This window comes from Sapajus apella, unplaced genomic scaffold (genome assembly GCF_009761245.1).
Source record: "Sapajus apella isolate SASKATOON/1434 unplaced genomic scaffold, GSC_monkey_1.0 scaffold7, whole genome shotgun sequence".
In the NCBI taxonomy this organism is placed as follows: Eukaryota; Metazoa; Chordata; class Mammalia; order Primates; family Cebidae; genus Sapajus; species Sapajus apella.
This window is the reverse complement of record NW_022436947.1, coordinates 43775231-43801161: the sequence shown is the minus strand read 5'-3', so window position 1 is coordinate 43801161 and position 25931 is coordinate 43775231. Positions and strand designations below refer to the sequence as shown.

General features: G+C 32.3%; 1 protein-coding gene across 9 annotated transcripts in view; it reads left to right on the top strand.

Moving 5' to 3' along the window:
* The window catches only part of PCLO (piccolo presynaptic cytomatrix protein), a 416914-nt gene that overhangs the window by 186268 nt on the left and 204715 nt on the right, over positions 1-25931 (top strand). For all 9 annotated transcript variants that reach the window (XM_032276463.1, XM_032276460.1, XM_032276462.1 and 6 more), the window contains exon 4: positions 18388-19101. In XM_032276463.1, coding sequence (XP_032132354.1) covers positions 18388-19101 — 714 coding nt within the window. The remainder of the gene's footprint in view (positions 1-18387; positions 19102-25931) is intronic.

The following is a 25931-nucleotide window of genomic DNA, read 5'->3' as shown; positions in this document are numbered from 1 at the left end:
CTAAATGTTAGCTAAGTGAGCAAAGGATATGGCAGAAAGCTGTGAAAAACAAATAAACAAAATAACAAAACAGGTAATTTTAAGGTCATAGTTCTGGACCTTGTCATGTGGTGAATAATTCACTTTTGTTCCTCAAGTTTGTTACAATTACAGTATCTCTGGTGTTTTACTAATTACAAACATATGTACATTTATAATTAGCATATATATAAAATATATACATATAAATATGTAGCTATCTCTATATACAGACATCTATATATTTATGTGTATATATTTATACATGCTAATTATAAATATACATATATTTATAATTAGTAAATATATATAGAGAAATGTCTATATATATATATCTAGACATCTATATATTTATGTATGTATAATATGTATATACAATTCTTTAAGTTCTGGGATACATGTGTAGAATGGTTAGACAGTGGGTGCAACCCACGGAGGGCAAGCAGAAGCAGGGTGGGGCATTGCTTCACTCAAGATGCACAAGGGGTCGGGGAACTCCCTTCTTTAGCCAAGCAAAGGAGAAAGCATTTTTCCTCCTTTTTAAATGAATTTTCTGCCTTCTGTCTCACACACACACACACACACACACACACACACACACACCCACCATATTTGAAATAAGCTTAGGTGAATAAACAGTTTTTTTTGACAATACCACAAGAGAATTAAAGTCTGTTTTGTAGTAATTCAAGATAAGAATTGTCAATGAAGGTAATGATTGAATAATTTAAACAAATATGTTCCTTGGAATCTTGCTATTTGAAAAGGGTACCATAAAAGTAAGTAACTCTTGGAAAGAGAAAGAAAATTTCTATTAAAAGTCAATCTTTGAAATGACTTGATTAGTGTAAGCATTGAGATTAATTTCTTCACATAGCTGAATTGTATATATTTGTTATAACCATAGCTAGATACTGTGATTGTAGATGGAAAATTATTCTAAAAAGCAACGTTTCTTTTTCTCTTTTTCTCCTAGCTAGGATTTGAATCTAGCAACATTTTAAAAATATAGTTAAATCCCAACAGAATGCCAAATGAAGCTGAATCCAGCTCTTTCTCAAGGTGTCAGTTTTTCTAATTTATTTTTCTACTAGCTGCCAGAATAGATTCACATTTTAAGGTAACACTATTAAGTCTAGGATGATAACATCTTCACTTGTTCTTAGAATTGCTGACTTGTTCTTAAAATTGCTGAGATTATCCTGACTTTCACACAGAATATAAAAGAACATACAACTCAAATACATTTGGAAAAAAAAGATTCTTTTGAAATAAACATTGATTATGTCCTTAGAAATGCTGTTTTCTTCTTTCATTTTTCTGTCATATCCAAGACTTCATTCCCACCTGCTAACATGATGAGACATTTTATAAACTTTAGTGTTTTAAATAATTATATAATATATCCTTATGTAAATATAAATCAATGTAGAAACTTACAATTTTGGCTAATCATAAAATATAATTTTAGCTCAATCTGTAATATTTATGCTAAGGCCATTTGTATATTATAATAAAATGTTAACATACATAACATTTCTTTTCCCAAATTTCTAATTCTTAAATCAAATTGAATGTACAATAAGTATTATAATAAACTAAATACTAGCTATAATATTGCTTATATGAAGTATATTTTATTAAATAAAGCCAGAGGAAACATAGAGATTTTTTTAAAATTCTACACATTTGTTAATTGTCATAGAAAGATAGTTTTTCTAAACTGGATAGAGTGCTAATTATAAATATAGAATAAACCGAAAAAAATAAAAGGAATTTAGGATTGATTGCCTTAAAACTTAATACAAAATGAATATAAAATGATATTATGATTAATAAATTATATATTTATAAGAGGTAATTTTTTGTACTCAATGTGAATAAAGAGTAATTATAGCTCCATTTAAGATTATGTTTTAAAAATATTATTGAAAACAATTTTAAAATACTTTAAATTTATAGACTGCTTTACAGTTTACCAAGTAACTTTTACCTCATTATTTTTCATAATAAATCAGTGAATTAGAGTAGATATTAATTTAATTTTCCCAATTTCACAGATGAGAAAATTAAAATATAGATAAAAACTTCATATATAATAAAGTTACATTTAAAATTGTATTATTTCCTTAACATTTTATATCCAAGCACCTCATTATGGGATCATAAAGATTAATTGTAGGTTCTAACTCCATAAGAATGCAGACAACAAATATTCTGAATTTCATAAATTGTACCAGAATATCGGTAATTTAAAATATGACCAAAATGTTGCATGTCCTAATTCATATATTGGAATTACTTTTACCATAAAAGTAGTGTACATCTCAGTGCTAAATAGCCAGTCTACCTTAAGACTTACTCAATATACATTTATATTTGATGTTTAAATCTAAATGTAAAATTTGTGATTGCTTTTAAAAAAAAAAAAATCAGTAAAGTTTTAATAGCTAAAGGTATGTTTTTTATCTTGAATCACAAAATAAAGGGAGTATTCTAGGAGATGAGGGAAAGCAAAGCCTTACTTATTGAACATCCGCTGATGTTTCAGTCACAACTCCCCTTCTGTGCACATTCTCCTGTGGTTATAATGAATGCCCTGTCAAACTTCCGTTTAGCATGCTCTGCTTTGACTGGTTAACACTAATTCTTCATGGATCAGCTCAGTTGTCACTTCCTTCTGAAACGCCTTCCCTGAGTCTCCTCCCCCACTCTAAGAGTTGTGTCTTCCTTGAGTTTCCAGAGCATTTGCTGCTAACTTTTATTATAAATATAGTGAGACCACTTATGTTTTCTTTTTCTCTGCTAGGCCTTGGGGTTGCTGTGATAAGCAACCATGCTTTTAATCTCTTTATTAACATAACCTGATACAGTGTCTGGTGAAAATATGTGGAATAATAAATTAATTGAATGAATTATACAGTGTGATATTTCAGTAGCTTCTTCAGGAATAAAGATCCCTACAGTAGTTTCTAAATATGCATTAATATAATTAATATACGGAGCATACAGAACATTCTCATTGCTTGCTTACTTTTAACCAGTGTTTCCCTTTGAAAAACTGGAGAAGAAAGATAGGAATAAGTATTAAGCCTCATTCTACAATAACTGCTCTGTATAGTGTGATTATTTAATATTCTGTAAGAAAAAAATAACACCTGCAAATAAACTTCTACTTCAAAATCCAATGATGTTCAAGGCAATATTCTAACATGAAGCTTGAGTTTAAATCTAGGACTTCTTTTCATTTAGATGCTTATCCTTATTATATAAAGATGAAGCAATGTAATATCCATCATAACTCACTTTTTTAGATACAGGCAAATACCTAAATTATGAGTAAAACAATTGTTTATAGTCAATGATGCAGGCTACCTGAGAAAAAACAATTATTACAAAGATGACAGAAACAAAATGAAGAGTTAAGACAGACATATTAATATGTAGAGTACTCAGTTCCATTACAGAAAGATGTCTGCCAACCTTTTTGACATATATGTCACTTAGTCTCATTACTATATTTGGTGATATTGCCTATCGCTCTCTTGAAATTCTCATCTTTCTTCACTCAGGTTTACTAAAAGCTACTGGTTTTCCTTACACTTTTTGAATGATCCTATTTAATATGCTTTGCTAATTTCTTGTTGAATAAAGCTATTCTTCAAGATCTGCCTGCTGTTCTCTTCTTTTGCATGTCATCTCTGGGAAATTCTACCTCTAACTCTGGTCTAAGTACCTTCAGTATTCTCTAAGATCTGAATCTATGGGTATAGACTCATCTCTGAGATCTGCTTACTAACTTTGGCTATTGAGCAGGATATTACTTTTTAGTTTCTATGTTTGAGTTTCTTCATCTGTGTAATGAACATAATTATAGAAACTCCTAAGATTTGTACAAGGATTCAATAAGATAAGCATATTTACAGGGTCCTGAAGCTCAGCATATTCTAGCCTTCCCCCAGAACCTATTCCTCCTCTATTTTTAAATGATCATGTTCTCTCTAAATTAGGGCAGTTTCTTTTTTCTTGGCAATGTCAGTTGGCAAATTCACAAAGTGAATGAATTTTTCTTGGCAAATTCATTTCTGCTGCTGCTACCATAGTCATCCTTACAAGCTTGTAACCTCTGCAGTGCATCTGTCATTCCTTCAGGGTAAACTTGTCCTCTTCAAATGCTAGTAGCCTAGGGAGGAAGTTCCATGCTAAATGGAAACCAGCTACAGGTATGTGTTAAAAATGGGAATTCTACTTTATAATTCTATTTTGCAGCCAAGCCCACTGAGCATAATCAAAGGCTTGGAAAGCACTGTCAATTTTTTTTTAGGGTACATTTCCTTATCATATTCTTTCCAAGGTGACAGGTTCAATCATGCCACTTTCTAACTCAAAAATCTTTATTTGACTCAGCTGAACATTTCAGGCAGTGAGACTCCAGCTGACTTCCCCCATGGAGCAATTTTATCTCATATGTTCCAGGAGCTTCAGAGCACTATTTATTCCCTGTGACACCATTCCTGCAGTGGTGCTGACAGCAATATGGGCAGGTGTGAAAATAAAGCATTCCACATGTTTCTGGCAAGACTTTCCTCTTTCTCTCTCTTGGCTCCTCCTCTTCTCCCTTGACTCATTCCAGGCCTCACATCCTTACTTTTCAAGAGCCACTGAGCAGGTGAGAGGACATGGCAGGAGTGAGAGTCTAGTTAACGAGAGTCGATTGGGATGTCTCAGGTATCTTGAGGTGACTGAGGCAAACAAAATGGAATGTGTTCTAGGGTTAGTCCCACTGGTCTTTCTAGTGAATGATAGTTGTAAGGATGTGAGGCCTGGGACTTGGTTGTTAGGGTCCATCAGTAAATATTTCTTGTTCTTTAGCATTTAAAGAAATTAGGACAGTTTTTAATTGAACTTAGGCTCTTTATTCAAATTTGGGTTTATATGAACTAGTATTCACTTTCAGTTATGTATCCATTAAACTATACTGTTGTTCTAGAATTACTAATGGTAACATATTTGTTGCCTAAGACACACTATCTTTGCCGACGTGACTTTCCAAATGATCCAGTCTCCCTTTCTCAGTTCCAAATCACTGCTTCCCATCCTTACTGGCTAAGACCAGAGACAAACAACACACCTGAAAGTTAAATCTATTTGAAATATCTATACATTTGACCCAGCAATCCCATTACTGAGTATACATCCAAAGGATTATAAATCGTTCTACTATAAGGACACATGCACATGAATGTTCATTGCAGTACTGTTTACAATAGCAAAAACCTGGAACCAACCCAAATGCCCATTGATGATAGACTGGACAGGGAAAATGTGGCACATATACATCATGGAATATTATGCAGCCATCAAAACGATGAGTTCGTGTCCTTTGTAGGGACATGGATGAACCTGGAAACCATCATTCTCAGCAAACTGACACAAGAACAGAAAATCAAACGCTGCATGTTTTCACTCATAGGTGGGTGTTGAACAATGAGAACACATGGACACAGGGAGGGGAGCATCACACACTGGGGTCTGTAGGGGGCAAATAGGGGAGGGACAGCAGGGGATGGGGAGTTAGGGAGAGATAGCATGGGGAGAAATGCCAGATATAGGTGATGGGGAGGAAGGCAGCACATCACACTGCCACGTGTGTACCTATGCAACAATCTTGCATGTTCTTCACATGTACTCCAAAACCTAAAATGCAATAAAAAAATTTTGAAAAAAAAAATAAATAAAAATAAATAATAATTAGAAAAAAAAGAAATAAATGTCTGTACTTTCTCAGATTCCTTCAGTGGCTAACGAGTCCTCAGCTTTACATGGCTGCATCTACCTATTTGCTGAGAGAAACATAATGCCTGCAAATACGCTGAGCAAAAGATTAGATTCTGAATGTTCAGAATATACAGTACACACTATTGGCATACTATTAGGTACCAGATAGCAAAGTAAATAAATAATAAATATTTTATCTGTATAATTAAACTACTTTACTGCTTCTCTGAATTTACATTTTGATGTATGTTTGTACAGCTGTATTTACAATATTCTAATTGAAGAATCATTAAAGAATCCATACGATTGGTTATTGTATCATCAATAAAAATCATGTTCTCAAAAATATTTAATGGCATCAGAAAATTGAATATAATTTTCAATGATAGTTTCAGATTTTTCAGATTTTACCATGAATGGGCGGTACTTCTAAGTTATTTATTTATTTATATGTTTTTGAAGAAATGCAAATCAATTTCAGGCTCAATATGTGAGACTTGCAATTCTAAAGTCTATAAACAGTTACAGGAAAAGGAATAACTTCAATAAATGACTAGCTTTAAAACATATACTAACAATCATGCCTTAACTGAGGAGCTAAGTCCTTCTTAAATATTGATTTAAAATTGGACTTTTTTCTATCCCTGCCAATTTCAGCCTAAATTCTATAACTGATCTTTATCTTCTGTATATGAATTATACATTGTTTTCATTCTCCACCTAGATTTTTACTTGTTTCTATTATCTTAGACCAAGAAAGATACTCATTTTGTGTGTGTGTGTGTGTGTGTGTGTGTGTGTGTGTGTGTGTGTGTGTCTTATTCCTGGATCTTTGGTTTATTTTTCTTTGTTTTCCAAATCCAGCTTGTCTGCCATGGCTCATAACAAATTTCACTCCATTAAGGTTTCCCTGGTGACTTTGGCCAATTAGTTGCCTATTCCTGATTCTGATTTGATCATTCTTACCTTAATTGCATTCTTTGACTAAATGAGAATGTATACATGAATATATACGTATATGTTATATATTCATCGCATATAATATAAATGAATATGTATATTCATTGTATTTTTGCTAATTCCTATATAATTACTTTGATTGTTCTAAGAGTGACAATTATATATATAGCACTTACAACAATAGGAGAATCATAGAAATTATGTAATAATTATCTTACGAATGGATTTAAACAACTTCAAAGTCTCACAAAGATTTCTTAATACTAGCCATTGGATGTCAAACAAAAGAGGAGGCTTTTTAAAAATGAACTACCCAAATTTTTAAAAATTCTGTCTTCCTGTTTGAATATTTAACATTCATATTCTCTTTTTAACAATCAGCCTCATATTAAGTGAGTGATCTGTAATTGCCCAGATTGTAGGGTCTTTGGTGTATATTTTTTAATTTAAAACTTACCTGGTGAAGAGAGTATACGTTGGTGGCTCGAAACCTGAGTTTCACACAGAGTTTTTTTTGGGGGGTGAGGGTTTCTCTAATATTAAAAAAATGACTTAGATGAGTCATGAACTCTCATTTCTCATCGTACCTACATTTAACTATAGTCTTATATATTTATGTTTATCTATCATTAGATAACATTTGCAAATGACATTATAAGTTTAATTTTAGGAAATACTTTGATTTTAAAAGATATATATGAAAAATGATGCTCTATGATTCTGACTCTAATATTGTATGGAACCAAAATAGTGAGGTCTCCAAAGACATAGGGTAAAAATAAACCCCAAAATGTCATACTGATAGACATAATACTTAGGACAGTAGTTAACTCAAAGAAGAATATAAAGGAATGAATTTGAAAGAAGCTTCAAATGTAATGATCATATTTCGTTTCTTTAATAGGATCAGTGGTTCATGGATATTCATTGCAAAGTTATTCTTTGTGCCACACACTTGTTTGATAGATGAATTTTGTACCCAGGCAATGTCTAGTGAAAAAACACAAAAAGGAAAAAAAAGCACAGAACTATTTATATGTTGTTCAAAAATATACAAAAGTAAATAATGTATAAAATATTTAATATGTACTATTAAAACCATAGCAGGGGACAAAGATCTAACAAAACAAAAATTAAAATAGTGGTTATTCTTGGAGGGCTTATGATAAGATGTTATTGAAAACAGCACCTGGGTGTCACAGACCAGTTAGATAATATTGGCAATGTTCTGTTTCTTACGTGGATAATGGGTGAGTGGACATTTATCTCCTTTAAATTTTTTTTTGAATTCTTATTTTATATTTAATTTACAAATAATAATTTTAGACTAAGTGTGGTGGCTCAAACCCACAATCCCAGAACTTTCGGAGGCCAAGGCAGGAAGATAGCTTGCCCAGGAGTTCGAGACCAAGCAACATAGTGAAACCCTGTCTCTGCAAAAATGATAAAAATGTTTGAGAAAGAAAAAATAAACAACAACTATAATTGTATATGTTTATTTGGTACAATATGATGTTTCAATAGATGTAAACATTGTGAAATGATCGTCAGGCTAATTAATATACCAGTCACCTCACATATCACGAATTATGCTGATGACTGAAATAGCTCACCATATTTTTTTTTTTTAAAAGTAAACCTTTGAAGTTACTGTTTATGCATGGCTCACTGACTGGAAAAGTAAAATTCACTTTCTTGAATTCCAGTAAAATTCACTTTCTTTGCCATGCAACTTAATATCCAAAATAGTTGGTTAGAATTACTTTGCACACACACCAACAATCATGAATAAAAGTGTAAAAAATTATCCCTTGAATAACAAGTTGACTCAGCCTGACTGTAGCACTTAGATATTAATCAGGAAAGCCGAATGACTAGGAAGTTTAAAATATATGTAATAAGAAATTTGCTCTAGGAGTTTGTTCATACACAGGTGTGAAAGCTGGTTAAGTGATTGCTGAAAGACTGCTGGAGGTTAAGTCTGAAGGCCAGGCAGAGGAAAGGAAGAAGAATTAAAGTAGGGGAGAGGAAGGACAAGCTGGAACCCATGAGGACAGGTCAGAATGCCTGTCCCTTCTCACTGCCTCCAAGCCAAATACCTGTGGACAAGCTGAAGGAGAATCTAGAGGAAAATAGATCAGCTGCATTCCTGTTTCCTATCCCAAGCCAAACAATAAGTGACAACATGGGCAACTTATAACAGCACCTAGTGACCCTGCTCAGATATTCTGTGTATACAAGACCAAATATGGCTACTACTTTGCTTCTACTACCTGCCAAATCTTATACAAAATATTTCCTGTGATACACTGCATTAGGCAGTTTCACACTGCTATAAAGAACTGTCTGAGGCTATGTAATTTATAAAGAAAAGACGATTAATTGACTCATAGCTCTGCCTGGCTGGGAAGGCCTCCAGAAACTTAAAATCATGACAAAAGGCAAAGGAGAATTAAGTACCTTCTTCAAAAGGTGGCAGGAGAGAGAAAGTGTAGGGGAAACTGCCACCTTTAAACCATCAGATCTCATGAGAACTTCCTCACTAGCACAAGAACAGCATGGGCTGCCCCCGTGATCCAATCACTTCCCACCAAGTCCCTCCACACTTGGGAATTACATTTTGAAATGAGATTTGGGTGGGGACACAGAGCCAAACAATATTATACACTATAATGGGAAACATTCAGGGAAGATGATTCTGGGAAACATTGTTCAACCTAGACAAGTTTACATCTTGCAAAATCAACATACTGATTCTTCCCTGCAAGAAGAACTTCAGTATTGCATGTGTTCTACCACATCACAGGAGGGCTTAACACCTCACCAATCTCTCCTGCAACCTAGATCCATTCTGCATTATCCAGACAGTCTGGTGCAACCCACCCTACTATGCATTTCAGACTCCCTATTCTGTGAAATTATTCTGTCTTTAAATATATCCACAATGATGCTTAAATTTATAAGTGGGGGAATTGATTTTTATCTTGTAATGTGTTTTACAAATTTCATTTGGCTGCAGTATGTTCTAACTGATCTGTCTTCCAAATGCATATTGATTTGTAATCTTAACAAATATGATATTTCCTAATGATGAAGTACATTAGATCTTTTAAATAAATTTATTTTAAAATTCAATTATTCGTTGCTTGTAGTGCTGACTAGTGACTAACTTAGAATTCTTTTTTCCTTTGATGTAATTATTTACACATGCAAAATCAATATACAGATCTTATAATAAAGATATACCAAAATACACCTCTATAAAAGCAGAGGAATGAGAAATGATTACATTTTTAAAATTAACTTGACACACATACAACATAAATGATTATTTTTAAAGCTGTTGATTATTTTTATACCACACTTATCATACATAAATAGCTATCAACCTCAAACTTAGTACATTAGAAAAATTAATGGCAAAAAAATGCCAGGAACCCAGAGATAAGCCTTTCTTCTAAGTCTTATATTTTTGCTTTAGTACAGTTAGCTAAAATCAATGCAGTAAGTTGTATGATTTCCCATAAATTTAGTGCATCATTGGTTACCAGTGAGAAATCAACTGTGCCCTTGGAATTGTCCTTTATATGCACTGGTAGGTGATTAATCTAGTGAATCTGATTAAACTCAAACCAGGTAGACTACTTGGTTGAAGAATTTTAATGAGCTCACCCTTTCTCTTCCTACTGGCCTCTATCTAGATAGAAAGACAGATTGACAGACAGGAAAACATTACAGGGGAAATGAATATTATTTAATTATCTATAGAAATAAAGATATATAAACGTGTGTGTGTATTCAGAAAATTCAGATACATTCAGAACATTATATATAACTAGATATAGATAGATAGATCCATAAATATACATAATGGTTTGAATGTCTGTGTCCCCCCAAAATCATATAATGAAATCCTAATCCCCATGGTGAAGTCTTAGGGGGTGGAACTTTTTGGGAGGTGATTAGGTCATGAGGGTAGAGTCCTCATGAATATGATTAACGCCTTTATACAAGAGGCCTGAGGAAGTTCACTCAACTTTTCCACTATTTGAGGACAGAGCCAGAACACAACATCTGTGAACCAGAAGTAGGCCCTCAGCAGACACCAAGTCAACACCTTGATCTTGGACTTCCTAACCTCTGAAACTATGAGAAATAAGTTTCTGTTGTTTATAAGCTACCCAGTTAATGATTTTGTCATAGCAGCCTGAGACGACTAGGACTATATATATATATATATATATATATATATATATATATATATATGTGTGTGTGTGTGTGTGTGTGTGTGTGTGTGTGTAATATATATATGTGTATATATATATAAAATATATATATATTTATAAGACATATATATCTTTATGTGTATGTGTAACATATGTATTTATAAGATATAATTATCTTTTTTTTTTTGAGATGGTGTCTCGCTCTGTCACCCAGGCTGGAGTGTAGTGGCATGATCTCATTGTGATCTCCACCTCCTGGGTTCAAGTGATTCTCCTGCCTCAACCTCCCAAGTAGCTGAGATTCGGGTGTGCCCATCACCACACCCGAATAATTTTGTACTTTTAGTAGAAATAGGTTTCCACTGTATTGGCCAGGCTTGTCTTGAATTTCTGACATCAAGTGGTCTACCCACTTCTGTCTCCCAAAGTACTGGGATTACAGATATGAGCCACTGCACCCAGCCATATATATCTTTTTAAAAGAAAACTAAGCATATGATTTTCTTCAGATCTGTCAAAATTGTATTAATGTAATAATTCACAGATATTTAAATTAATACATTTTCATTTATATGTTATTTATGTAATAGTATTTAAAACATCAAAAATTCAGAAATTGTTAGTTTGAGAAAAAAATATATATAAATTATGATGAGAAAGCAACCAGAAACATGATTCTGGTTTAGTCAAAACTGACACAAAAAAAGTATCAATCAAGAGTATGAAATCATATTCTAAATGTAGTTTTAATATCTGGTTGTAATATACATAATTTTAGCTGGCATGTTGGTATTTATGAAAATATCTGTTAATGTATTTTACATTACACAGAAACCTACATTGCAAGTTTTTTATTTTTAATCTGCCTTCTGCTGAATGCAAGTTTCTAGGGAGGAAAACAAAGAGACTTCATTTGGTATATAGGAGCATGAGGTCCTGCAGAAATAAACATGTAGATATGGGATGGGAAGGTACATGACCACTAATCAACTTCGACCGAGGAGTGATAACTCCACTACAAGTTTCTAACAGTATCCTGTATCCTATTAGATTGTATTATTAATTTATATTCTTCACATTGAGTAATTCCCCTGGAAGTTAATATTTATGTTGACTTTTTATTTTTCAAAACTGTATTCATATACATATTTATGTTCTAATACAATTTGATATAATCTTATGTCTAAATATGAGGAAGAACCTTAATCATTCAATTGCGTATTTTGAGCATGAATTATTTTGGTATCAGTGGTTGTAAAAGAAACAAAATATGACTGAAGCTACACATTCTAGGTAAAACAAGGTAATGATAAAAGGACTTGACACATATTTCATTTATTTTTGCAAGGGACAGAGTAAGCATAGAATGATAACAAATACATCATTATGTACACTTACAAATGCAGTCTCGGGAATGATCATAGATTTCTAATGTCTGATTTTGTAATCTGAACAATTGATTGTGTAGTCTGGAAAAAGAATGTATCAATTGTGAATTCACTCCTTCTCCCTTTTGTAGATGACATAAAGGGAATGAATTTATGACTAAAAAACCCAATTATCAGAACGTCACATTGAATTATAAGAATCATGGATCTGAGTTGAATAGAACACCATATTGCCGAGATTATAAATAACATTTATAAAAATGACAAGTTACAGGTAACATTGCTCCTCAATTGGTATATTTGTCCATGAGTATAAGGGTGAATTCTAAGCAGTTTATTAGTGTAATTATTTCTCTGATTAAGCGATATTCTGAATGATAAGAAAATAAATAGATAAAAATGTGTAAAATTTTTGTTGAGTTAAAAGCTTCGTAGTGGGCAGGGAACTTGATGTTATAGTACCAGTCTCCTTGACTGCTTGGATTCCTTTACAGATTTTTGAAAAGTGACCTACCTTCTCTTTGACTAAATATTTCCATGGATAGAAACAATATAAGCTTCCTAATTAGCTCACCCAATCTTTAATGAAATTAAATTTTAAGGTACTGTTTACAAGATTTCTCTAGTACAATTATGAATGCTCATGTAGGTTTTGTTACCATCATTTCCTTGCCATTTTAAGTTTAAAAGCAAACTTTCAATCTGCTGCAGGTCTTATTACTATGCTTCAGAAAAGATCCTTAGAAAAATAAATAGGCAGCCCTGAAGTTCTGAGATTTTCCTTAATGGCATTGTTGCTATAGTTACAGCTGAAATGTTATATAAAGCAAATCGCTTTATGATGGAAAAATGCTGAGTAGCACCGTAGCATCCCTTCTCTGGGTTTTTATTGCCTTCATTTCCTACTTTCCTTCTTAAGATTAATGGATTTTTTGAGCATTGTTTTGTTTTGAACAAACTCTGTTGAATTGATTTTAAAATAAATGTGTTTTATTAATATGTACTAGCTGACAATTGAATAAATTTGAGTATTTTCTGATCAGTGTGGTGTTATTTTATATATGCTACTTGTCAGAACTTTTCCTACTTGAAGGTGAATTTTGATATCCTGATTATTAAGGGTAAAGTACTGAATAAATAGTGATTGTTTCATAGTTTTGAGGCCTTTGAGTTTGTTTATATTTAATAATAACATAGATGAATCATAAACTTTTATTGTTTTATACCATTAGAGCATATTCATAATAGCATATTCAAAATATATTTAAAAATCACAGGAAAACAAATGGCAACAATCTTAGATCATCCATAAGGATGATTAGTATGTTGTTTAAAAAGCATCCTTAGCATCTAAATTTTTTATTTTTCTGTATAGTAAACTCATTAATATAATAGAGATGTTCTCAGTGCACATACACACACCCTCACACACACACACACATGGTTGGGGCAAAAGTAATTGTGTGTTTTTTAGTAAGGAAGAAAATTGTACTGGAGAAATCTTGCAAGCAATACCCTAAAATGAAATTATATATATATATATCTATTTGTGTAAAAATATATCTATACACATATAAGTATATAATACAATTTTATTTTATAGATATGTCTCTTATTTGACATAATAGACAACCAGCAGTTTTACGTGTATATATATATTAGACGTACACATAAAATTGCTGGTTGTCTTACTATATTTATAAGAAGATATTTCAAAGCTAAAACTATAACTCATTTGATACTTAAACTTAAGGCAAAATATGAATAATCATGTGCATCACAATTATAACTGTTATAGGAAGAGTTAATGCTATGTCTGGCTAAATCTTTTCAGCTAGCAAAAGTCATATGGCATTGATATATTATTCATTGAGTTGTTACATAAGTGAAATAATTTTGTTTAATTGATTTCCAGGTTGCTACTGGACTAGAAACAGTATGAAAATGTAATGGTGTGGCTATTTAGGAACTCAGAATATAGATAACATATTTGGACCTATAAATACAATATTTCTGAATCAAATTCCTGAGTACAGTGATATTAAAATCTTTGGATTATTTTTGTTAAAGAATGAAAAAAAATTGTGACTTATAGATAGTTACATCTTACTTAGTTATAGAGTATTTCAAAAATTTTGGTAGAAGTAAATTTTTCTGGTCAGTTTATAATTAATGATGATATGATAATGATGATGACTCATATTGTCCAAAATAAACTTTCTTGGAAATTTACTGCTATTCTTTTTTACTTGCTATGAAAATCCTGATCAGTCTTTCCTGCCTCATTTCCACTTTGTATTTTACCTAGCCTCTGCCTTTTCCTCCAATGATATGCCTATGCTCTCCCCTTAGTAAACAAAATTTGAATTCATATATTTAAATAAATATAGAATTTTTCGTGTTACTTTAGAACTTTGTTCCCTTTCAGCTATTTATTGATGTTATAACTTCCTCGGCTTGCTGAATTTGTCAACATTTTACCTTTGGTTCTAGGGTTACAGAAAAGAGAAGAGACACACATGAGAACTAGTTCATCATTTCTAATTGTTGAAAAATGTATTCTTTTGTGGCTTATATTTTATCAAATTGCTTATGTTTCAAACTAGATTCATCAGAAAATCATGTTATATTCATTCCATCCTTTCCATTTTCTCTAATGGTTTCTTTCTGCCTCTAGATTTAGTGTTTACCAACATAGGCAGGTAACCACATTTTACCAGACTGATCATAACAAAGCAGATTTTACTCCTTTCAGAAACCTTCACCGGATTCCAATTTATTCCACAAAATGCCTGCTTGTGGCAATTAAGTGCCATTTATTTGTCAATAAGTGCCACCTAAGAGAGAATCTCAACTTGCGTCTTCAACCTTATCTTCCATTACCTTCTTACAGCTAAACAATAAGTTTATTATTTAATTTTTATCTAGATTGGGTCAAATCTAGTGTTTTTAATCATTGGCTTTTTGCAGGCATGTGTTATATGATTTTTGCTGTGCCTCATCTCTTAACTTAATGATTGAATTTCAACATGAATAAAATAATAAGGCCTTAGCCTGATGTTGTATTTACATTTTGACTGATTGCTATCAAATATGAATAGATTTTTGCATTTCATATTTCAATTATGTCAAATAGTGACAAGACATATTTTTGGGAAAATTGATTTATTTCACATTCACAATTTATTGACCTATCTATTTTAAAGCCAAACCTTCTTGGAAAATATCTAACTAGAAGTGGTATCTCCCTCTTCTGCATTGCAACACAATATTTTTGCCTCTTTAGTTGTTTTACAGCATATTTTACTTATTTTCACCGATGCTTCATTTCTTCTACTTGAATGTAAGTTCCTTGATGAAATAACCTTTTCATATACACTTCTTAACCAATAGATATAAACAGGATAGATATATATGGAATAGATATATGAATGAATTGTGTTGTCATTATTTGATGTAATAGAAATATTAGTTTTCAATTTAATTTTAGGGACAATTAGTCAAAGTGTAAGGTCCAAAGAATTAGGCTGGCTGCCTTCTTTTATTTACAATGAAAATTAGCCATGCATCCAAGAGACTTAGTATAGCAACATCATGTTAAAATTAATTGCGAAATAGCAATTATTTAAAATGATAGGTTTAACTGAACATGGATGGCAATTTAAGCAAAACATTAATCTGAAATAGCCAATGAGGCTCTCAGGATAAGATCTTTAATCTCTCAGGTTTACACTATTGCCTTCTGTTTCCAATACAAACCTTAGTACTTTAGTACTTATTACCACTTTATAGGTTTACCAAACATTACTTTAAATTGGGACAATGAAATATTTTATGTGACAAAGCAAATTACATAGATGATACCTTTTATTCTCACACCTAAATTTAGAATGGTAGGAAAATAATGACTATACTACCTTGAAATTATCACTATGTTTTATTTTCTCAACACATTTTTTCTTGTGCCAAAAGCCATGTACTATTGTGTCATCATATGCTGTAAAGTAGCAAGAGATGGCAATTTTGTAAGAATAATTTGTCTTTGTCCCCAAAACTCCAATAAAATAGTCACACTTTTTTAAATGACAAAAATTTCCAGTGGAATGAAACCTGTATTTCTGGTATTTTAAAATTTCCTAACTTATTTACAGTAGAACATGGCTTATGAGGATGCTTAATATATACCTGTATTTGGTTTTTAGAATCCATGTGGCAAAACAGCACAGTAATGCAGCCATTCATATCTGTTTTTGTTTTTTAAAAAGTCAGGCTCTGAATGAAAATATCTGAAGATGTGGCTCAACCAAGTAATTGTTTTTAAAACCACATTATAGATTAAGATTGATTTTTTGTAGGTATTATGGAAGTTCTTCCTTCAGGAACGGTTCAACACAACAGCTAGAACTTTTAGTACTTAACATAATGAATCAAATCTTTCTTTCCTATGACTTTTATAAAAAGACATTAATTAAAGAAAGCACACAATTCACTTCAGAGCTCCTTAGACATGAAATTAACAAGAGAATTGATATCAAGTGATTATATACACAAAAAGCAAGTGAGTCCATATATATCCTAATATTTTATTGGCAGCATTTTACCACAGTTACAGAATTGACTTTTGTCTTTACTCTTTTAGATCTGCAAATAAGAATTATAATGGCTTACAGATTGCAAAATAATCTTAGTTATTAGGCAATATTGTTAATGTTTCTAAAGTAATTGGAATCTGAAGTAAGAAATGAAACTTAGATCTCTGATAGTATTCTAGAGCAATAAGTGAGTTTTGTCTCTAAAACAATTTAAGATAAGCAACTGGAAAGAGTGAGCCAGCATGAAAAGTGATTTGAAATTGAACTTCTCAGAGTACAATGCAACACATGAAAGCAATATTATTTTTATGACACTCTATCCCTATGCCTTACAGAATGGGTACACATTAAATTGTAACAATTAGAATGACACACAGTGTTTACTTTTTAAATATTAGAATAGATATAATGTAAGAAAAAAACAACACACATCATTCAGAAGGGAATCTTTAATAGTATTATTCTAACATAATCTGTCTCCTATGTGATTATTTGTCATGTATTCTTGTCAGAGAGTAGTTTTTAGTCTTTAGTTTGCAAAAATTCTTAACCAGTTTATCAAAAAGGCAGGTCCTCCTTTTTCTTCCCCCAGGATTCTGCTAAAATTGTTTTGGTGTAACTCCTAGGAATTTGTATGTCAAAGGACCCTATCAGTTGATTCAGGGCAGGTGGGCACAGTTTAGACACTGAAGAGCAGAGATATCAGAAAATGCTTTAGTCAGCAAATCAGAATACTCAGGGAAAAAGATAACGAACAATTGAGCCTTGGAGTACTTCTTGTTCAACTGCATGAGGAAATGTGATTAGTATTAAGAATGAAATTATGTTCATAATCTGGTAGCAGGTAGAGAAATATGCACAAGTGATTCTTGAGAACTATCTGTACCTGTAAAGCTCTACTCTGAAAGGTAGAACTATATTTGGCTCAAGCCAAGAGATAGGAGATGATAGGCTAGATCCTAAAAGAACTTTTGATTAATGGGTTATTACAAAGATAATAATTATGAAATGTAATAGTCTTTGAATAAATTTTGGATGCAAATACTAACTTTGAAGGAATCAGGCTTTAAAATAATTTTATTTGGAACAAATGCAAATTTTTTGTCTTCTTGAAAATGAACATTTCTCTGGGTTCACATTTAATGCAATATTTTTCTTTTTTTTTCTCATTTAATGAAGATAGTGAATTGCTAGTCTCTAGAAATTCTATACAGTTTTAGATTTCAAATAGCTTTTTTGTAATTTTAAAAAAATTACTGTGTCATTGATTTGGAAAACAGTGACCCACCTTCTCCATATACAAAAACAGCAGCTAGGATTTACCAAATTTTTACTTTGGTAAAATCACAGGAAAAGATACATTAAGATACATTTAATCTGTTTATTGTTTTTATTTTATTATTATTTATTTATTTATTTTTGCAGATTCAAGAATGGCTTTGTTTAAATTGCCAAACCCAGAGAGCAATATCAGGACAGCTTGGAGACATGGGCAAAATGCCACCTCCACCATCAGGACCCAAAGCATCTCCCATGCCTATTTCTACAGAACTACCACCTCAGAAAACAGCAGAGCCTCCCCAAGTAAAATCAGCGAAAAAGGAGGAACAAGAAGTAAAAACAGAAGCTGAAAAAGTCATTCTAGAAAAAGTAAAGGAAACAATATCAATGGAAAACGTTCCCCCTATGGTAACCACAGATCAAAAACAAGAAGAGAGTAAGCTAGAGAAAGACAGAGCTTCAGCTCTTCAAGAAAAAAAGCCACTCCCTGAAGAAAAAAAACTAATCCCTAAAGAAGAAAAGATATGTCCTGAAGAAAAAAAGCCACTCTTAGAAGAAAAACCAACCCCTGAAGACAAAAAGCTACCCCCAGAGACAAAAACTTCAGCCCCAGAAGAACAAAAACATGACTTACTTAAATCTCAAGTACAAATTGCTGAAGAAAAGCTGGAAGGTGGAGTGGCTCCAAAGACAGTGCAAGAAGAGAAACAACCACAGACCAAGATGGAAGATTTACCCTCTGGCACACCTCAGAGTTTACCTAAAGAAGATGATAAGACGATCAAAACAATAAAAGAACAGCCACAGCCACCATGCTCAGCAAAGCCTGATCAGGTGGAACCTGGGAAAGAAAAAACAGTAAGTTATATTTTACTAACTTCTCACAGTCTTATTGGGAAATTACTAATTTTTAACCTAGAGTATACAAGTTGCTCAATGGTAGTTATGTAAGTGAAATTCTTCAAACAATATATGACATTCTTAAGGAAGTATAACAATTGTTTACTGTATTGAAAAGCTTTTTTTTTTACAGCTTTATAAAGCATAAATGCAACATTTATTTCACTGTTTCTTATGCCTATCAAATAATCTATCAAAATCATATAGAGTGATAAAAAAGATTATCTAGTTTTAAGTTGTTTTTTTCTTTACTATAGACATAAAAATTAGTATCCTCGTTTAACATAAAATAATGTGTTTTTATGTATGTTTCTCTTGACTTAACCATGTGTTTACATAAGCGTCAATAAGGCTTTTCCCAGTTGAAATCATTTTGAGGTGTGGTCAGTCATAAGTGATTGCAAAAAAAGAAAAAAAAAAAACTAAAATCCAAAGCAAAAGTCATTGTAAAATTTCACAAAGCAGTTTAATATTTACAGGATTTTTAATATAAAATCAGTTTTATTCAATGTGTTTAATATTGAAAGGTTATTTACAATCAGGATAATTTGGAAAAATATTTTATTTAATAAAATTTTCATTTAAACCATTTTAGCCAATATTTTCACAAGCAGTTAATATCATTTTCAGAGGAACTCTGATATTTTTGGTGCTGTAAGAGATCTTACATAATACCTAGTTGAATAAATTTAATTCCCAGAGGACAGCAATGATTTACCAGGAAATTAAATAATTTAATAGTATTAAAATTCCAACTAGAAACTATAGTTTGTTTGACTATGATTCAATTGTGTTTTGTTATAGTTTTAACCCATGCTTACTAACCCATCTCTGCTGTCTGATGCATCACACATTATCAGAGTAAATCCTAGTCTCTTCCTTAAATGAGTTTTAGCAGTCAAAGAGGTGCCTATATGTATTCTCCATTCTAATGACTGAATCTAGCCACCACTGCCACAAATTGCTTCTCCTAGCTAACCTTTGCAGAGCTTGATGCTTGGTACTGTTTACCCCTTTGTGAAACTATCTATGGCTTTCATGACCCTCTACTTTCTCGTTTTGTTTTTTGGATCATACTTTATGAAATCTACTTTGACTATTTCTATGATTTCTCTTTGCCAATTCCAAATGATGATTTTCCTTGTTTTTCTTTGAGTTGTAGCCTCATTCCTCCTATGGGAGCTACGTGAACAACTTTTGAAGCCACTTATGTACCTCTTGTCCCTCTTTTGAGTGTCAGACCTGCATTTTCAAGTACCTAATAGATAGTTCCACTTGAAAACCACTCTGTAAAGGCAAACTCAATGTGTCTGACTCTTACTTCTCTATAGAAACAGTTTCTGCTTGTAATTTTCTATTGCACCATCATGCGCCTGTCTCCTGTCTCCCAGTTACTAATCTTCTGGGTGATTTAAGCTGTCTTCTTATCTGCTCTTTGTTCTCCACATTCAAGGTATCACATTTCTGTCTATTAGCTCTTGTTCCTCAGGGCACCACCTTACTTACTGCTTTCTTGACCTTTTGCCAATTATTTGAGCAATCTAATTACTGGTTAGGATGCCTTCCTTTTCTCCCTTCTCCAGTCTATAGCTGTCAGGTAAGTGTTTTCTAGGGTTCAGATAATTTAGCTTCCCCACTCAGATATTCCTAAAGATTCCCTCTGGTGTTTTAAATATGTTCCAAACAAGAAGTCTTCAAATATTTTGTGAATGCACTCCTTTTTATTTATTTTATACCTATATCACTTTATTTTTATTTCTTTTTCTTTTATTATACTACCTCAATATGTGTATATATATTTATTTATACATTTTATGTATGTACTATTTGACTAATATATTATTTACCTTTTAAAAATTATTAAAATAAAAAATTCACAAAGAATAGAGAATAATTCAGTGAAATAAACTGAAATTACCATTTTTATTATATTCATTTAAATGTAGATATTATATACCGATACATTTGATCACCTTAAAAAGTGATTAATAATGTTATTTTAGAGAGAGCACTGATTATGGCTTAATATTTTTTTTAAGATTTTGGTGTAAAATTTTATAAAATAGTTATTTGAAATTCAGCTTCAAAGTTAAGCTTATTTTGGTCCTTTAATGTTCAGTTTTAATGGCTATCCAGAGGAGAAAAAAAGATAATTAAAAAGGATATGCTAGAAATGGAAGAAATATATCACAGATTGTTCTCACTAAATATTGCTACCTTTTTTAAAATTATGGATTTGGAAACCAATTATGAAAAAAAATAATTGGCAATTACACAAATAAATGTTGGTCTTCCTTAATACCAATCATTTGTGTTTGTTAACTATCAGAAAATGTAGGGCTTTTAAAATACTTCTTCAACAAATGGTTTTAAAACCCATTGGATTTCTTTGGAAAATTTTTAAACAGATTAAAGTATCCTCTTTTAAAGTTTGTTAAATGAGCAGATATCATGATAACTTTTAAAAGTGACATGTTATTTTATATAGCATAATCATATGATGATTTTCAAATATTTACCTTTAAAGAGCTGTTTCCACATTATAATTTTCTCAAAGAAACAGATGTTTATTTTTCTCTAAATATCTAATACCCAGCATACTGCTGACAACTGGTGTTTACTTTCTTGATATCTAATAAGTATTGTATTACGGAAAAGCTCTTATCCTCTATTTTCATTAAAAAGGGTCAAATCTTCACATTCTGCAGTTTTTTAATGAATTTTCCATGAAATTATCAGTAAAAATCTGTGTCATAGTCAAAAATAATGTCATAGTTATTCTCTGTCTCAGGGCAAAATAAATGTTCTTCAAAATATGAAAGTCTCATTAGCATACAGTTTACTACATCAGTAATATCCGGAGGTACTCTGTCCAATTCTGGCTTACTTGTAGTAAATAAATGTTTTTCATACATACTGCCATCTCCCTAACTTTATTCTTTAAAAGTATAATTCCAATCAGAAAAAAAAATCACTTCTCAATTTTTAATATTTTTTATTAAAATATATACATTTTGAATTAAATCACTCCACTCCATATGTCCCTCCACTATAACCATATGTCTTCAATGGTACATTTTTCCTCGAGAGTTCACAATGGTAATTCTTTAAGTATTTTATCATTACTTACAGAGAAACGGGGAATATTATAAAATGAGTATGTAAAGAAATCTCAATAATTGGATTCTGTTAGATCTTTTGCTACTTAATTTGTTCTAATAATTTTTCCCCAAAACTGTTCACAATTATTTCTTTGTTTCTTGCAACAGTATTTTCTGACAAAGGGATGTGGTTTGATTTATCACTATATTGATTCCACATGTTTAGTCATTTTTTTCATAGCAAAAAAAAAAAAAAATTTCCCATATGTGATTTTTCTTACTAAGCAAGAAAATTCAAAAGAAGATTCCAGATGATTATTATTTAAGGTAGTGAAAACTTATGAAGTACTAGAAAATGTATTTGCTGAAAATTACAGCGGTTTGTGATGGTGTCATAATACCACTGGCTTGACTCCAAAGCACGTTCTGTGTTTAGGATAAGGTTTGCTATTAGCAATAATAGATGCAGAAACAGATTTCAAACAGCTTTCCTGATAATGGTAAGCATTTTTTATAAACTTCAAGTCAGATCTGATTTAATTTGATGATCACTGTTCTTACCTTGTTATGAAAACTGTTAAAAAGCTTGCAACAATATGAAAAGTGTCAGCTTTCTTATGAGGGCATGTGTGTATTTCTTACATTACTAGTTTTATCTTATACACATTATTTTTGCAGCAATTTTTTCCACCACTTAGCTATTATAGGAAAGCTGGTTTAGTTAAAACTAACCAATTTATTGTAAGTATAAACCATAGATCTGCATAACTGAACAATAAGCTTCAATATAAAGGCGAGTAAGTGAAGTGGTTGCCTCACTGAACCTTCTCTTCGTAGTTGGTTGCCTCCTTATAACTTCCAGCTTTCTCCTAGGATTCCTCATAGACCGTGTGACCAACTGACATGACAAGTGAGAAAATAGTGTTGTCAATCTGTTGATTAAATATTAGTGCAATATAATTTATCTTCTATTTTGGATTTTAAAATACAACTACAATCCTAGTGTCTTCTCATTGCTTTCCATTGAAGCACTTTGCATAGCTACCAGGGTATCTGCACCCCACAGCGGAGATTCCTGTCTAAATGGTTTAGTTGGCTTTCTCAGCCTTCTGGAATCTGGCTCCAACACAACTTTCAGGCAACCTCTAACATTCCCCGTGGGGAGAAATTAAAGAAAAACAGCAAAATATGCTTTTGTGTGATTCCTGAATATAGCTTATGCCTTCACCTTTCTGAACCCGTTCTCAGTTTTTCTATGTGCACGGATGCTGCACCTTCATATCAACTCTGTCAGAAAAATCCCAGCTGAACCTCTGGACTACTTTGCTAGCGCATCTTCATAAGTCTGCCCCTCTGTTCCCTAGTGGTAGTCAGTTTTCCTGATGCAGAATTCACTGCAATGATTAGTTTCTTAATTAGTTTTTAATATACAATCAAAATAATAGTCTTAATTTACCTCTTACTATATTCTGGCTGCTGTGTTAAGTACTTTCTTATTTATACAACTATTAATAAGGTTAATATTATGATAGCTTTAGTAAAGATGGGGAAACCGAATTTCCATTCCCAAGGTCACCTAGCTAGAAGGCAGAAGAACTAGAATTATAGTCCAGCTCTGATTATAAGGACTATGCTCTCACCCACTGCAGAGTGGGTGACACTTTTTTCCTATGACACTTTTAGCATACTGGCTTCTCATTATTGTAGTTATCCATCTCTCTTAGCAACTCTTACTGCTATATCAAACACTTGGTATAATATTTTACTCTATATATGTGTATTATTTATTCATTAATTGTCTTTTGTGTCATTCATTTCTTTGTTGCCACATCATTTTGTCACTTCATTCATACCTATCTTTCTTTTTTTTTTCTTTGAGACAAAGTCTCACTCTGTCACCAGGCTGGAGTGCAGTGGCACAATCTCGGCTCACTACAACCCCCACCTCCTGGGTTCAAGTGATTCTCCTGCCTCAGCCTCCCGAGTAGTTGGGACTACAGGCATGTGCCACCACACCCTGCTAATTTTTGTATTTTTAGTAGACACAGGGTTTTACCACGTTGGCCAGAATGGTCTCGATCTCTTGACCTTGTGATCTATCAGCCTTGGCCTCCCAAAGTGCTGGGATTACAGATGTGAGCCATCATGCCCAGCCTCAATCCCGTCTTTCAAAATGTGCTTGTTGAATAGCATTAAAATTAATCCTGAAATATAACAATTTGAAATTTACATATACATTTTTAAATTAGTAGTTTAATATTTTAAAAGTCACATTGCTGTAGAATTTTATTTTAACTTATATACATAAACAGAATACTGTTTAAATCTTTATTTGATATATTAAAATACACTCCCCATAGAAACCAAACTTGGGACATTCTTTAGCAAGTACTTTTATTTCTGGTTAAAATGATCTGAGGGTTAGTATTCAAGTTACATATAGCCAACATATTGCTGCATAATCAGAAAGGATAAAAAATAATCAGGTTTTTCTAGTGATAAGGATTCCCATATTATAGTGCTTAGGTGACAGCACCCGATCTTTCACTCCAGGTCCACTTAATTTTATTGGCTTAATTTTGTTTGGAGTGTTTCAAACACTCAGATCAGAAATCTGCATTAATGTAAACTTTATATAAATTACTGAAAATTTACATTTATTGTTTAATTTTAGACCATCAAAATAAATGGCTTTGGGAAACTTAAACAAAAAATTAACACTGCATCTTTTCTTTCCACCACTTTTTTTTTTTTCTGAAAAGTATTTATTTTTTATTTTTATTATACTTTAAGTTCCGGGGTACATGTGCGGGTTGTGCAGGACTGTTACATAGGTATACACGTGCCATGGTGGTTTGCTACATCCATCCCCCCATTGCCTATTTTAGGTATTTATCCTAATGTTATCCTTCTCCAATCCCCCCACTCCCTGCTATCCCTTCCTTAGCCTCCCTGCCCCCCAACAGGCCCCAGTGTGTGAAGTTTCCCTCCCTGTGTCCATGTTTTCTCTTTATTCAACACCCATTTGCAAGTGAGAACATGCAGTGTTTGGTTTTCTGTTCTTATGTCAGTTTGCTGAGAATGATGGTTTCCAGCTTCATTTATGTCCCTGCAAAGGACATGAACTCATCCTTTTTTATTGCTGCATAGTATTCCATGGTGTATATGTACCACATTTTCTTTATGCAGTCTATCCTTGAGGGCATTTGGGTTGGTTCCAAGTCTTCACTGTTGTAAATGCAAATACAGTGCTACAGTGAACATACGTCTGCATGTGTCTTTATAATAGAATGATTTATAATCCTTTGGGTATATATCCAGTAATGGGATTACTGGGTCAAATGGATCTAGTTCTAGATCCTTGAGCAATCACTGCTCTGTCTTCCACACTGGTTGCAATAATTTACACTCCTACCAACAGTGTAAAAGTGTTCCTATTTCTCCACATCCTCTCCAGCATCTGTTGTCACAAGATTTTTTAATGTTTGCCATTCTAACTGGCATGAGATATTATCTCAATGTGGTTTTGATTTGAATTTCTCTAATGACCAGTGATGATGAGCATTTTTTCATATGTTTGTTGACTGGATGAATGTCTTCTTTTGAAAAGTGTCTGTTCATATCTTTGCCCACTCTTTGATGGGGTTGTTTTTTTCTTGTAAATTTTTTTCAGTTCTTCGTAAATTC